At 40.8% G+C, this 14,435-nt stretch overlaps 4 protein-coding genes across 7 annotated transcripts in view; 2 read left to right on the forward strand and 2 right to left on the reverse strand.

Moving 5' to 3' along the window:
- The first annotated feature begins 332 nt into the window (after window positions 1-332).
- Window positions 333-14,435, forward strand: part of qin (tudor domain-containing protein qin) — a 70,583-nt gene continuing 56,480 nt past the window's right edge. The window contains exons 1-3 of one of the 2 annotated variants that reach the window (XM_030383075.2): window positions 333-631; window positions 1,485-2,107; window positions 2,239-2,319. In XM_030383075.2, the coding sequence (XP_030238935.2) occupies window positions 499-631; window positions 1,485-2,107; window positions 2,239-2,319 (837 nt within the window). In that variant the 5' untranslated portion in view covers window positions 333-498. The remainder of the gene's footprint in view (window positions 632-1,484; window positions 2,108-2,238; window positions 2,320-14,435) is intronic. The other variant, XM_089265384.1, reaches the window with a different exon arrangement.
- Window positions 2,344-14,435, reverse strand: part of LOC115562175 (uncharacterized) — a 32,388-nt gene continuing 20,296 nt past the window's right edge. The window contains exons 3-8 of one of the 2 annotated variants that reach the window (XM_089265398.1): window positions 8,087-9,110; window positions 5,120-5,686; window positions 4,202-4,992; window positions 3,462-3,667; window positions 3,262-3,404; window positions 2,344-3,197 (exon numbers count right to left, since the gene is read on the reverse strand). In XM_089265398.1, coding sequence (XP_089121524.1) covers window positions 2,585-3,197; window positions 3,262-3,404; window positions 3,462-3,667; window positions 4,202-4,992; window positions 5,120-5,686; window positions 8,087-9,110 — 3,344 coding nt within the window. In that variant the 3' untranslated portion in view covers window positions 2,344-2,584. The remainder of the gene's footprint in view (window positions 3,198-3,261; window positions 3,405-3,461; window positions 3,668-4,201; window positions 4,993-5,119; window positions 5,687-8,086; window positions 9,111-14,435) is intronic. The other variant, XM_089265404.1, reaches the window with a different exon arrangement.
- LOC108659178 (testis-specific serine/threonine-protein kinase 6-like) lies at window positions 9,687-11,182 on the reverse strand. Of its 2 annotated transcripts, XM_089265621.1 has the most exons (3): window positions 10,990-11,182; window positions 9,966-10,936; window positions 9,687-9,929 (listed from the first exon to the last, which is right to left on the reverse strand). In XM_089265621.1, the coding sequence occupies exons 2-3, from the start codon at window positions 10,884-10,886 to the stop codon at window positions 9,858-9,860; spliced, it is 993 nt and encodes a 330-aa protein (XP_089121747.1). In that variant the 5' UTR covers window positions 10,887-10,936; window positions 10,990-11,182; the 3' UTR covers window positions 9,687-9,857. The 2 variants fall into 2 exon arrangements, with proteins under 2 accessions (XP_089121747.1, XP_017967466.2); XM_018111977.3 differs by having other exon boundaries at window positions 9,687-10,936.
- LOC108659179 (Testis-specific serine/threonine kinase) lies at window positions 12,237-13,589 on the forward strand. Its single transcript, XM_018111978.3, has 2 exons — window positions 12,237-12,494; window positions 12,570-13,589. The coding sequence occupies exon 2, from the start codon at window positions 12,609-12,611 to the stop codon at window positions 13,509-13,511; it is 903 nt and encodes a 300-aa protein (XP_017967467.2). The 5' UTR covers window positions 12,237-12,494; window positions 12,570-12,608; the 3' UTR covers window positions 13,512-13,589.

The raw sequence follows: 14,435 nt of genomic DNA on the forward strand, positions 1-14,435 counted from the left end.
AATTTAGAAGATACCCAACCCAATAGCTGTTGCTTAACATAGGCTATCTCTTTTTAGCACAATTTTGCTCGCCAGCTCAATGTTCACGATGTTTAGTTCGAAGAACTAGTGCCAGTTCGATGATCTGAATTAAAATTGATCAGTACAATAAGAAAGAAGTGTACAAATATTTTCCTGTTAAAAACAATGTGTATCAAAAAAATTATCCCTCATCGACAATCCATATTTGATTTTTAATTAATTTTTATATACATTCACATTCGCCTTAACAGCATACTAATTTCAGCTCGCGAGCAACTGATTTGCCAGATGAACCAGCGATCAGCGCGTTCTTTTCCAACACTGTTTACACAACTCATATTTGTGCGCACTTTAGTTAAGCCGGTCAATTTAGTTGTGTTAATTTTTTGGGGAAGTTTCGCCGACATTTTTGGTTAAAAATTGTTTCGCAGCAAACAAGCTGTGTTAACAGCAAAATACAAAATAAAAACCAAAAAAATGATGGCCGACGACGGCGAAGTAAATTTTTTCGATCGCAAGTTTGTGGTGGACAATTTGCGCAGTCAATTGCGCTGTCCAAAATGCACTCGCGAATATTCGCACAATTATGCCAAAGAAGGGGCATCTCCAGGTAAGCTAAAAATAGTTTTTTATTCGTGGTAAGAAAAGTCAGATTTCAATTAAAGGCCATCAGCATAAATGTACATACAAAAATTTAGGGCGCCTGAGGGCAAAATTTAAAGTAAGCGTGTGTGTGTGTGCAGACTTCTCTGGCGTGCGTTAGTGTAAGTGGCGAACCGTTATTTTTGTCTATGGATGTATGCGTGACTCGCAGAATTTTGCGACTTTGCCTTTATGCTGCTTCTAAACAGAGAGGGAATTTTTATTGTATGAAGGCCAAATGTTGAGAAAATAGCAAATTGAGCAAGGGCTTTTTTACATATGTATGATAGTTTTGTTCTTTTATTTTGCGTGTATTTACATGCGCGGCTTTCTAGTTTTTGTGCGCTGCAGACGGGCACAGCAAATTTTTGTTGTCTGCTGAAGGGAATTTTTATTGAATCAGGAAATATGAAGGGCAATTAATGAAGGCAAACGTTTTGTGCTGCGCTGAGAATACAGTAACTGTAAATTGAGTAAGGGCTTTCGTTTGAATATGACAGATCTTTTGTCTTATTCTATTTTGTGTGTGCGGTTATTTTTCCCTTGCGTTGCTTCTCAGTAAATTATATTTCCTAGCAGAGGGAATTATTGAAGCAGAAAGGAAATGCGAAGGGATATTATTTTAAAGGCAGGGGATTTGTTTTTATTTTATAATTATTATTAACTATTATTTCAAAAATTTTAGATTCGTATATTTTTGTTTTGTTTTTGATTTATTTATATTTAATTATCATCATTTATTCTTATATTTATGTTTAATTATATATATATTATTTTCTGCTAATTAATCAGTGAATTTACATAACTTTTAACCGATACAGATAATCGTAGTCCGTTTTTGTTACCGTGCGGTCATCATATGTGCGATTTTTGCATTTCAAAACATTGCCAGCAAAAGGACTTCAAGTGCTCGGTCTGCTCCAGCTCAGCGTTACCCATTTATATTGCCAAGGGATCCAATGGCAAAAATATTGGCAACATACGCGACTACTACGAGCTCAACTATTACGTGTTGGGCGAGGCAAATAGCCTTGAGTATGATAACCGTTATTTAATGCATGCACTAAATGAGTCATTCATCTGCTCCTCGCTGCCCAATGACATTGTGCTGGAGACCAAATGCAGCGAATGCGGCCACAGTGCAGCCCGAGGCGAGTGCAAGCAGTGCAATGCGTTCTATTGCCATCGCTGCTACGAAACGGTGCATCAGCACAGTCGCGTCCTCAAGACGCACCTCTTCCAGCTCCTGGACGATAAGCAGCACTCTTGCACCGGCACCGGCCTTCGCATCGGCAATGATATCTTTCGTATGCCCGTCCAGTTGATGTGCAACGTGCACAATGTGCCGGCCACCGTCTTCTGCACCTCATGCAGACGCAACAGCTGCGAAGCTTGCGCCATTCGGCATCATGCCAATCATGTCACATGCACAGTGAGCGAAATGGTGAGTAAGAGACGAGTGATAACAGAGATAAGCTCTCAGAGTTTTAGCAGTAATAACTATTCGGCATAAGTAGTCTATAAATTCAATAAAAAATGTAATTTCCTAATTGACTTATCGAAATCCATTTGTAGAATCATCGCTATGTTGCCGAAATTCCATCTTCTCTGAGTTCCATTGATGCGGCTCTCTTGCAAATCAACAATGCTCAGTTGGTGAGTAAATATAAATTCTGTACATATTTTACTTAATACTTTGCATTTATTTTAATTAAAACGTACATCTAAGTGTTTTCTATAGAGTATATATAGTTAGATAGTTTTTGTTTCATTTACAGTTAGCTATTTACAGTAGTCGCTCGCTAAGAATAATTTAATGGGCGTACGCAATCAAAAAATGAACAAGTACAAGAACTCTCATTACAAATATGGCAAGCGTGCTTTCAGCCACAGGCTCTCTTATTCTCTATCTCTCTCGGTCTCACTTTCTCGCCTGCTCTATGGGCATTAGGTGTCCAGTCGAGCCATCTGTTTTAATCTCAATCACCTCCTGCTTCTCGACGCTCACTTTTGTCGTCTCGAGCTGCTTTTGGCCGGCAGCCGAATTTGTGTCACGCAAATTTTGCAGCTTCTCCTCCACTTCCTCGCTGCTCTCTGGCGAGTCCTCGCTCAGTTCAGACTCTGGATCGCTAGATAACGTGGGCAGCGTGTCCAGCTCATCGGATAGATCTGGCCCAGGTGTTGATGAGACTACTATCGGCCGATGTCCCAGGGTTTGAGAGTCTTGCAATATTGGCGTTGTTGTTGGGACTGGAGCCATTATCGTTGTTGGCGCCTGGCCATAGGTGTCGAAGGTGCCGCGCTCCGAGATGTCGTCAATCTCATCATCGATGAGCAGATTACGTTCCGAGCTCTGCTCGTAGACCTGTGCATTGATGCCGCTGCCATGTTTGGGCGATGGCTTGTGATTCTTGGGCAATGCGGGTGTAGATGCTTCGCCTAACGCGTCTGGCTTTTCCGCTATTTGATTGGCTTTACGCTGCTTTTCCAGACGCATTTTCTCTTCCATTTCCTGGAACTTCATGGCCAAATATCTGAAAAAGCAGTTGAAATGTTCGTTATTTGTTTAGTTATGAATTGCCTATGCGTTGCATTTACTTATCCACAATGGGTCCATTGTAATCTTCGGGGAACTTCGGATTGAAGGGCAGTATGTACTTGTACAGCCGCTCATTCAATACGTATAACTGTGACGTCGTCGAACACTTTACATTGAACCACCAGTCGCAAGTCAGCGCAATCTATAAATAGATAATTTTCTATGCGTTTTTTTGATTGAGAGAGTTATGTTGCTTTACCTGACTAAAGATGGTGCCGTTGGGGCACAGGAACGAGGCTTTGCCGCCGTTGAGATCACAGTAGTGCCACACCTGGCAGTTGGTCTCCGGATCACCAAAGAAACCCTTGTAACGCTGCTGAGTGCACTCGAAGCTGGTCTTCGGTATCTCCGCATAGTTGGGATAATCAATGCCCGCTCGACCTGTGCTAGGTCCAGGATGTTTATCTACGGAAAGATTTATATGTTTTTAAGTTGGATAGAAAAGCTTATGGACCAATTCGTAGACACAATTCACTACTCGGAGTGGAACAGATCTTGGAAATGAAAAATTTTTGTTAAAATCTGAGATTGGTGGATAAATATCCGGACGTTGTTTCGGTGAGTTTTATATATGGAAAGTAGGTGAAAAACTTTTCTCCTTTAAGTTCAATAAATATAAAATTTAGAAGTATGAAATTTCAATAAATTCACGCTGAGAGTTGTTGATTCAAGATTTTAAAGTTCACGTTCCCCACAGATCATTTGAGAAGTGGTTTATATCTAATTAAAATAGGTGAAAGACTATTTGCTAATCAAAACTTATCCATTTTAAAGAAACGAAAAGTAAAAACTTTCAGACGATTCACGCCCATGGAAATTCTCTTTTGTCAATCAAGATCTCAATCAACTCTGAAGAGATCAAGAAGAAGAGATTACGTCGATTCACTTCTATGTGAGAGTTGACTTTATTCTTTTTTTTTATTTTTGTTATCTACTCACTTGGTCCCTTTAGATTCAGCAGATCCGCATCGACATGGCCCGCCGTCTTGGCTGGCGTCTGTTGCGCCTCGTCGCTGCCCGTGTTGTAATCATAATCGGGATGGCCGCTCCCGCTCCCGCTGCTGCTGCTGCTAGGTTTGGTCTCGTGATGCTGTGGCGGATCGGGCACAATTGTTTGGGTGCGCTTGAGATTCTGCAGAATGCGTATCAGCGTTTTGATTGAGTTGTCTATGTTGTCCGGGGTGAGGGTTTGCGGCAGGTGATTGCTCGCCTGCAGCTTGTGCAGGATCTCGGCCAGCGATGAGGTGCGTATGTCGGGCAGCTGATCAATGTCGTTCGGTGCAAGAGCCGGACTGGGTCGAGGCGCCGCATGGGGTCGCTCTTGGGCGTATTTGTGAATGGGCTTCAGTTTGATGGGCGGCGGTGCCTGGGGCTGCTCGCTGTGGACAGCGCCTGCTGGCGGTTTGCTGGTCACATAGACGTACTTGGGCGTTATCTTGACGGTCTCGCTGGGCGTGGGCGGACTGATGTAGACGGGTCGACGGGTGGCTTGGTATTTGTGCACTGGAGTCACGGGCTGGAGGCGCAGCGTGGGCTGCTGTTTGTACAGATGCGGACGGCGGGTGGGTGGTGGCAAGTCCGGAAGGCGCGGCGAATGATCCGTATAAGGAGCTGTGGTGGTCACCAGGATGTAGGCGTGTTGTTGTTGCTGGTGTTGTTGTTGTTCCTCGTCCAGCGATTGTCGCGGTCCATCGATGAGATAATCGATAAACTGTGGTGGAGCTGGGGATCTAAGGAAATAAAACAGCATGTATTACAAATAGTAAACAAAACTCAACGAGAAGCAACTCAAGAACCCCAGGCCATATGTTCAGGAACATTGATATATTGATGCGGCGGCAGTGAGTCTGGACTTACCCGAGCAGCGTGTCCTTTGGCTGCTCTTGCAGTGGATTGAGGAGGGCGCGCAATGGTATATGCAGCACCTGTTGCTCAGGGGTCTCCGGACGTCCGAAGAGCCCGTTGTAATTGTGTAATTGACTGTGGTGCGATGCTGATGGTGGTTCGGCTGTGGGAGTATGTGTGTGTGGAGTGTGTGGGTGCTTGGCCGCCTTCGTATTGCTCGGCTCTGGCTGTTGTTGTTGATGATGATTGTGATGCGAGTGATGATGATGATGCTGATGCTGATGATGTAAGCGTTCCTGTTGTGTCTGCTGCTGCTGCTGCCTTTGTTGCTTCATGCGCTGCTGCAAATATAGCACGTACTTCTCCTGTGGCGTCAGTGGCTGTGGATGGGACTGTGGCTGCCGTTGTTGCTGCTGCTCCGGCGACATACTGAAGTAACTCTCGTATTTGCTTACGTGTCCATAGGCCGGCGATTTTTGATGGACTCGCAATGCGCTTTTTGTGGATGTCGATGAGGTGGAGGAGGTGGCTGTGGCCGATGTCACAACGGCTGGCTCATTGTACACGTTATAGCCAACGCTGTGGGGCACATGCAAAAGCGTATGAGTGGTGTAGAGAGTGAGTGGGGTTTTGTAATGGATTTTTCTTTTGTATTGATAGATGTGTTGATGTATGGGTATGTTTCTTTGTTCTCTTGTGGTCCTTTAGAGTTAAAGGGAATATAGGCTGTCTATCGAAATTTATAATTAATATCGCCATCATATCATTCTTTGTTCTTTGATAAACGGCCTTTGAATGGTAAATTTATTCCATGCTTTAAGTAAATTTTCTATAGAAACAATCAATCCTATCTAAATAAGTATCTAAAGCGAAGTTCTAATATCTATTCTTCCCTTTTGCTATTCATTCCATGATATATCACTCACTGCTTCAATGCAGAGGTTAGCGTTTCTTTTTAGAAAGTATGCCCGACTTTCGAGATGCCTTCACCAAAATGCAGAATATAGAATAAGTATAATATAATAATATAATCTCAATCGCTAAGTTGGTTATTGAAACATATCTAACTAAGGCTGGTATTTGGTATTTTCCTGGTAGTTTCCCATTCACTTCACAATCTCTCTTGCACTATATTATTATTAAGGTATGGGTTTCTTATAAAAGGGTATGCCCTACTTCTAATGAAGATTCGTCAAGTTGTACAATAGGTTCGCTATTCTCTTAACTTGTGCAAACTAACTTTATCTGAAGTTATTTAGAGAAACAAGCGGAATAATTGATATCTAACTACGTTCATTATATCTTGGTCTATCCCCATTCAACATTAAGCTAAGGGTGCACTTTATGGGGCTGTAAAAACAGCTGCCCATTGGCTGACCAGTATCATATATATATGTACATATACATATATATGGAATATATATGAATTTGTGTATTTTTGGGCCGGTTAGCCTGCGGTTGTTTATGACATGATTTTGCAATTTGTGAACATTACGAGATGGAGCACACGAGGCGCTCATCAATACACGCCCATTGAATGCCCCTTTGGGGTCGCCTCGTGGGGTACAGCAAACAGCTTCTTACGTCAGCCGAAGCGAATGTCGTCAGAGACGTTGCCAAGAGATGCGACAGAGGCAGGGGGCAGGGGGGCAGGTGGGCAGGCAGAAAGTGAGCAAGAGAACAGCCACAGCTATAGCCACTGCAGCAGTTGCAGTTGCTGGGGTTGAGGCGCAATGCATTAAATGCAATTGAATTCTATGCCCAAGGGCGTTGCATGCAACCTGTGCCGTGTCACTGCTCTTTCAGCAGCTCTGCTCGCTGCTGCTTGGCTCGGCCAGCTTTAATTTGCCATTTTAATTATTTAAAATGTCACAACTATGTCGAATGGCTCACAATTAGTAAACAATGCAACGCGAGCAGCAGTGGAAGTGTGAGGCAGAAATTTGCAATGAATTCATGTCAATCATGCGGGGAATGAAAGAGAAAATAATGATAACTCAAGTGAAAAACATTTTATGAATTTATAAAAAAATTCAAAATATTGCAATATGCTATGTGATAGATTTTAGAGAAATGTCTATAGATATTTCAATTTAAAATATTTATATAATTTTTAAAAGTCTTTCCAAAACAAAGTGCCTCATTGATGATGTTGATAATTCTACAAAATGCCAATGTAGTTACTCAAATGTCTTGTTAAATGAGCTTAACTTAATTTAGTTTTTGACAACTATAGAAAAGTACTATCGATCGCCTAGGAAGTGTATACATTAAATCAATATTTTCTATATTTAATATAAACAAAATTGGAAGAGTATATGGTATCTTATTATGATGTAAATGAAATTTTCTCTAAATAAAAAGATGGAATTAATTTGGTAATATTTCGTGCAGAGACGTTCTCGGTTATCTACCTCTATTAGAAATCAATCCCTTAGCTATCTATCACTAGAATCATCTAGTTCAACACTCATTGACAAATACAGGGTATTTAAAAATCGAGCTGCTTAAGAGTTTGTTATTAATTTGGCAATATTACCTACAGAGACGTTCTCCTGAGGCATCTACCTTCATCATAAATCAATCCCTTAGCTATCACTAGAATCGTCTAGCCCGTTACTCTTAGGTAAATATAGGGTATTTAAAAATCGAGCTGCTTAAGAGTTTGTTAATCTTTTTCCTTTCAAATTCTTGATGAAATGGGTGCAACATTTTCAATTTATATGCAACATGCAATTGCAAATGCGACAGCAACCATGCCTGGTACTGAATGGGCGTGTGACTTGGGGTGTGTGTGTGTGTGTGTGTGACTAGGTGCATGTGTGTGTGGGAAAGCAGCATAAACAATGCTAAGAGCAGGGCTAATAGCTACAATAGATATTGTATCTGACAGTTGCAGAGATACAAATGTTGGCAAGAGATACATTTTATATCTGCTATCTATAACTAAGTATATGTATGCACAATATGAAATCTTACCTTGGATTCGCTGGCACCGTCTCCTCTGCTGACTGCTGCTGCTGCTGCTGCTCCTGCTCCTCCTGTGACTGCGACTCGGGCATTGGGACGACTCCTGCTATAGTGGGCACATCCCCCGCATAATCCGTGGCAACTTGTGTTTGATGCACATTTTTATGGTAGACAATTTCAGATGGCGGCTGCTTTTTGTTGTAATTGATTGTATTGCCATTATGCAGCTCATTGTTGTTGTTGTTGTTGCTGTTGCTATTGGTTTTGCTCAGCGGCGTATAAATAATCGGTACAAAGTGTCCCGGCAGCGTGTTATGCGGTGTAAACGGCGTTAAATTGACTTTTGATTGTTTAGCACGCTGTCGCTGAAACTGCAGCTGCAGTTGCGGTCCTGGTGGCAGCAGCTCGTACTGCTGCTGCTGCTGCTGCTGTGGCTGCTCCTGCTGGCGATGATGTGGCGGCTCCTGCTGCGGCAGCGGCGGAAAGTGCTGCACCGTCTTGTGCTGTAATTTATTATGATCATTTTCACGATTATATTCGACTTTATTTATGCAGTAATCATATTTATTTGTGGTACTTGCCTTTGCTGCGCCGGCGCTCAATGGCTTGTAGGCAATAAATGTGGCGCCCGGCGATGGTGGCTCCTTGCCCGGCACAGGTGGCAGTGGTCCATGTGGTCCATGTGGCCCATGCGGCACTGCCAACGCATGATACACATCGGCTGCATTGGACTGATAATGCGACTGTTGTTGTGGATGATGCGATGGCGGCATGTAGGCAACCGGCACGGGTATGCGGCTGGGTGGCGCGGCGGGTGGCGGTGCCAACAGCTGTGAGCCACCGGCGGACGAGCCATGCTTCACAGCGTATTGCTGATTGATGGGCAGCTCCGGTGCTGGCAAATAGAATGCCATATAGGGTATCAGGCGACGATTACGCTCTGAGCCACTCGACTCGGCATCGGGAATGACGCTGCTGTGGTTGTGCTTGCCATCGTTGCAGTGGGCCTGTGGCAGCTGCAGCAGGCAAACAGCTGTAAAAAAAGATGACAAATTTTTTGGTTAGTCTTACATAAATGTAATTGACTGAGGTAGACAATTGAGCAAGAGGAAGAGTTGGAAAATGTCTTCTGAGAAAATCGAACTATCTTTGCAAGCGTTGCTATTTTATTAGCTTTATTTATTTATTTATTTAGCTTGGTGAATCTTGAGGGCTTTAGATTTATATAAAAGCATTGTGATATAAATTACGAAATTTCATCAGAAATTTAGGCACAAAATAAAAGTTTTTAGGAAGCTAAGATGGGCAACAAGAACCAAGAAATATTTATATATTATTAATGGTGGAAAATATATGCGGATTTTCCATTTTCAATGAGTAAGGGAATTCTTAAAAATTACAGTAAAACTTTATCATGCATGTCGTATATAGTCCAAAAGCTTCGCTTATTTCACAGAATATATTTGAGCTCAATGTCGATACATCAATCTAAATGAGTTTACATTAATTTCTTGAGATTATTTTGGTCTGATTTTTGGAGGACTGCTATAAACTTAGGAAATCCTTTGTCTTCAAACTCTTATGCAAACTTTTTTAAAACAATGACAATTTATTTATATTTTTTTTTTTTGGTTGCGATAATGCAATGTTATTGAATTGTAAACTATCGATAAATGTAAGTTCTATCGTAGCCTTTTTGTGGTATCAAAACAATGTACAAAACGCGAATTATTTAGCGAGAATGGACAAAAGACAATTCGTAGGCATATATTGTTATAAATTATTGTTGTATTTGTTCTTGTTCTTGTTCGTGTTCGTGTTCGTTTTCGTGTTGGTGTTCGTGTTGGTGCTCGTGTTCGTGTACGTGTTGGTGTTCGTATTGCATTAGTTGGTTCGGCGACGGCAAGTGCTCCTGTTTTGGGCGCTCCTTTTCCTTCTGCAGCCAACTGCACTTGAGAATCTCGCGCAGATTCCAACGTGACTCCGGACAGGGATCGAGCAGGACGGCAACAGTTGCCTTGGCATGAGGCGAGATAACATTATGCAGCTTGCGACGGAACGCATACTTTCTGGCGCGTTGATCCTCCAGGAGTCTGGACAGATTTGCATCATCGAACGGCATCTTGCCATTTAACATTATGAACAGAATGACGCCCAATGACCACGCATCGGCCAGTTTTGGATCATAGGGCATTCCATAGACAACCTCTGGGGCAGCATAGGCTGCCGAGCCGCAATATGTGTCGGACAACACACTCTTGCCGCCGTTGCTGTGGCAGAAGCAGGCGAATCCAAAATCGGCCAGCTTGATATTGAAATGCTCGGAGAGTAATATATTCTCGCACTTGAGATCTCTGTGCGCAATATCGAAGCTGTGTAAATACTTCAATGCATTGGCCATCTGATAGAACCATATTTTGGCCTGCTTCTCCTCAATGAAGCTCACTCTCTTGACATGGGTCAATAGGTCGCCTCGCTCGGCGAAACGCATGAATATGAAGATCTTGGGGCCGCGCTGCAAAATGCTATGGATCTGAATGATATTGGGATGATCCAGTTTTGTCAATATGTCCATTTCGCGCGGAAAGAACTTTTCGACAAAGTCAGCGGGCGCCTTGTCCTTGTCGATAACCTTGCAGGCCAAAGTGATATTACGACCAGACTCGTCCACAAAGCCGGCATTTATCACAGTCGCATACGATCCCTCGCCGATTTTGGTGCCGATTTTGTAGCCCTGCTGGGCCAGGGCGTGGATGTCGGAGCTTCGAGTGCCCCTTGTCTGGGGTACTATTTCTCCATTGTTGCACATGATTTAGTATTGCCAATTTTGCCTTTTTGTGTGTGTGTGTTATTTACCAACTAGATGGGGCGTGGTTAATTAACTGTTAAATGCATTCATCTCTCATATTTACCGTTGCATTGGTTAAATGGACTAAACTTAAATTTGATGGTACTATTACATAAAAATAACAAAAATTCCTATTCGGTTCCAGAAATTTTGACAAAATAAAAACGTGATAGAACAAGGACAATAATGAACTTAACTTAAATGTAACTAAAACGATTTTTGATCAACGAGACCCAGTTAACTTTGATTTTTACAAAATATATATATATCTTTCTCTCTCAAAGTGGAGTGAACAGCAGTTGCAGGCACTTGCACATGACAAATGAGTGATAACAGATTTGTATCTAGCACAATTTTCGACAAATAATGCCTATGTTAACTATATCATTGAGTAATCTGAGAAGACTTAAAAATGTATTTGAGCTTTTGTCAGCGCTGATTATTTATTTGTCATTTGAGTAGGTGTATATGCTGTAGTAATGCATAAATGATTTAAAGTTATTTCATTTTTAAAGTATATTTAGTGGAATTATTTATATAGACTATTTAAAATCAGTTTATGATGCGAGCATAGAGTGTATAATTTATAGTGCATATACATTGAGATGATATACTTTTATTGTATGTCATTTAAGAATGGATGAACTCGATTTACCATAACTAATGATAATTATTGTGAAATATTATGACGTAATTTTATTAACTCTTCATTCAAATTATTTATATTTTTAATTGAGAAGCATATTAATGCATTATGAAGCATATTTCCCTCATAAAATGATAATACTAATCAATAACCTATCCGAATTATTAGAGGGAATATTCATCAAAGACTACATCCATATTTATTAAATTGAAGTTTTATTACATTTTCTATAATTCAAAATAAGATATGGCAAAGTATAAGGATTGATACAATAAAATTATATGTAATTTCGTATGCATGTTCATTCGAATCATTAGTATAGATCATTGAAGATCAGTTCAAGATGTGACTAAGTGTGTCTTATAATTCAAATCATTTATCAAAGCAGTCTAGCCATAAAAGACAATCTATATAAATATTTTGGCATCCGCATCTGCAATGCTTACGCAGATTGTAAGATAGAAACCCTTAGCTTCTCTACAAGCATTAACCTTATAGTTTTTAAGTAGTATCTACCAGTCGAATCTAGAACATTCTCATTTTATATTTTTTCCCAATTATAACGCTCATAAAAGAAAATAATGACTATATCGTTTATGATCATCAGGCAACGATATCATTAGCTGTCAGTGGAGCTTAATTAGTTAAACAAAACAAAAAAATAGTTATATCTGTATTTACACTTCAAGTAGAAGATTTATTTCATAGAGAAAAGGCAAATGTGGAGCATAGTAGACATGGCTAGTTAACGCAAAATTTATGTTAATTGCATTTTGAGTTTCAGTTATTTTATTATTTATTTGTCTTTGCTCTTTCACAACATTTGTTGTTTCATCAAAATTTCTGGATTGGAATAGGCAGTTGTCTAACTTTATTATAGTTCCATCAAATTCAAGTTTAGTGAGGGAATATCCAACATAACGGTAAATATATGTAATTAATTTGTGAATGATGTGTCTCAAGTCCTAATTAACTTTGCCATGAACCAAACCAAATAGTTGGTTAACTAAAAGGATCATTAGCATTCGTTGTAAAACATGACCAACTATGGAGGCAATCGTCAGCTGAGCACACGCAGCTCCGATATTGATGCCCTCGCCCAGCGTGGCTATAATATTGGCCATAAGATCGGCGAGGGCTCCTATGCGACAGTTATAACCGCTGGCTATGCTGATGAAACTGGGCATGGCGTTAATTTGGCATGCAAGATCATCGATAAGGCGAAAGCACCCACCGACTTTGTGCACAAGTTCTTTCCGCGTGAACTGGAGATACTGACAAAGCTGGATCATCCAAATATCATACAGATCCATAGCATTTTGCAACGCGGCCCCAAGATCTTTATATTCATGCGTTACGCCGAAAAGGGAGATCTATTGACGCACATCAAGAAGACGGGCCCCATCGATGAGAAACAGTCGAAGGTCTGGTTCTTTCAAATGGCGAAAGCTCTCAAGTATCTGCACAGTCACGACATTGCCCATCGGGATCTCAAGTGCGAGAATATATTGCTGTCGAAGCGACTAAATGTCAAATTGGCCGATTTTGGTTTTGCGCGATATTGTCGAGACGAGTCCGGACATCAATTGAAATCGGAAACATATTGCGGCTCCGCCGCCTATGCAGCACCGGAGGTGGTCTGTGGTGTGCCATACGATCCAAAGATGGCCGATGCCTGGTCGTTGGGCGTTATACTGTTTATAATGATGAATGCGAAAATGCCTTTTGATGATAGTAATCTGACCAAATTGCTGGAGGATCAGCGCGGCAAGAAGTTTTCGTTTCGCCGCAAGCTGCAGGATGTAATATCACCGCACGCGAAGGCGACGGTGTCTGTACTGCTGGAACCAGACGCATCGACTCGTTGGGATCTACACGAAATACTTAATTGTAGCTGGTTGATCTCTATGGAGGAACCGCGTCCGTCGGCTTCCAACTGAATCGAGCATGTACATATCTTTGCCTATATGAATATATATCATATTTTCAATGGCAAACAGAGCATCCCATGTATATTCAGATTAACTAGCGTCGGCTGTGTTATTAACTCAACATATGTCTATATATGTATACTTTTATGTGTTATAATAAGACTATATATATATAGATATATACTTATGTATATGTATCAATATTCACAGTAGTTAAAATTGTACGCTATACCTTAATTTAGTTAAATTTATGATAAATAAAATTAGAATTGTCATTGTTGGTGCTTCCAGTAGCCGTCGCGCCTTCCATAGATTTCCCGTAGCACAACAGACCAACGATGCCTGACCACAGACCACGCTGTCATAATCGTTAAAGAAAAACAACTATAAAACATGAAACAGCATTAAGTGAATTTTCGCCCATTTTGTTGCGCTTGGTGAGCCGAGACCGAGGCGGACTAGGCATTAGAGATGGACCCAATCTATTGGTCTTACCAATGAATTTATATTTATTATATTTTATATTTGAAAGATGAAAATCCGCGCTAGAATTCATATTAAAATCTGAATTAATGCAATATTTTACTAATCGGAGTACGAAGTTCCAAGATGCAGCTTAAACAAATGAACTAGCTCAATATTTTGATTGCTTTTAATATGAATATCTGCAGGAATGCATAATATGATCAATATATGAGCTTAATATAAGTTCTGAAATGAACTCGTTCTGCTCTTTTTCCTTGAGATTGAACTATAATATTAATAGAACCAGTTTCAAAGGAACAGCAGCACAAATATTAATTCCGCTCCCTAAATAACATAATCCTTAATGTTTGTAAGTGTGTGTGCTCACATTGAAACTGAACTAGCTCATCCTTGATGTTTGTAAGTGTGTGTGTGCTCACATTTAAACTGAACTAGCTCAAATGGATC

Source organism: Drosophila navojoa, chromosome 2 (assembly GCF_054131105.1).
Source record: "Drosophila navojoa isolate 15081-1374.11 chromosome 2, UAZ_NAV_1.0, whole genome shotgun sequence".
Classification (NCBI taxonomy): domain Eukaryota; kingdom Metazoa; phylum Arthropoda; class Insecta; order Diptera; family Drosophilidae; genus Drosophila; species Drosophila navojoa.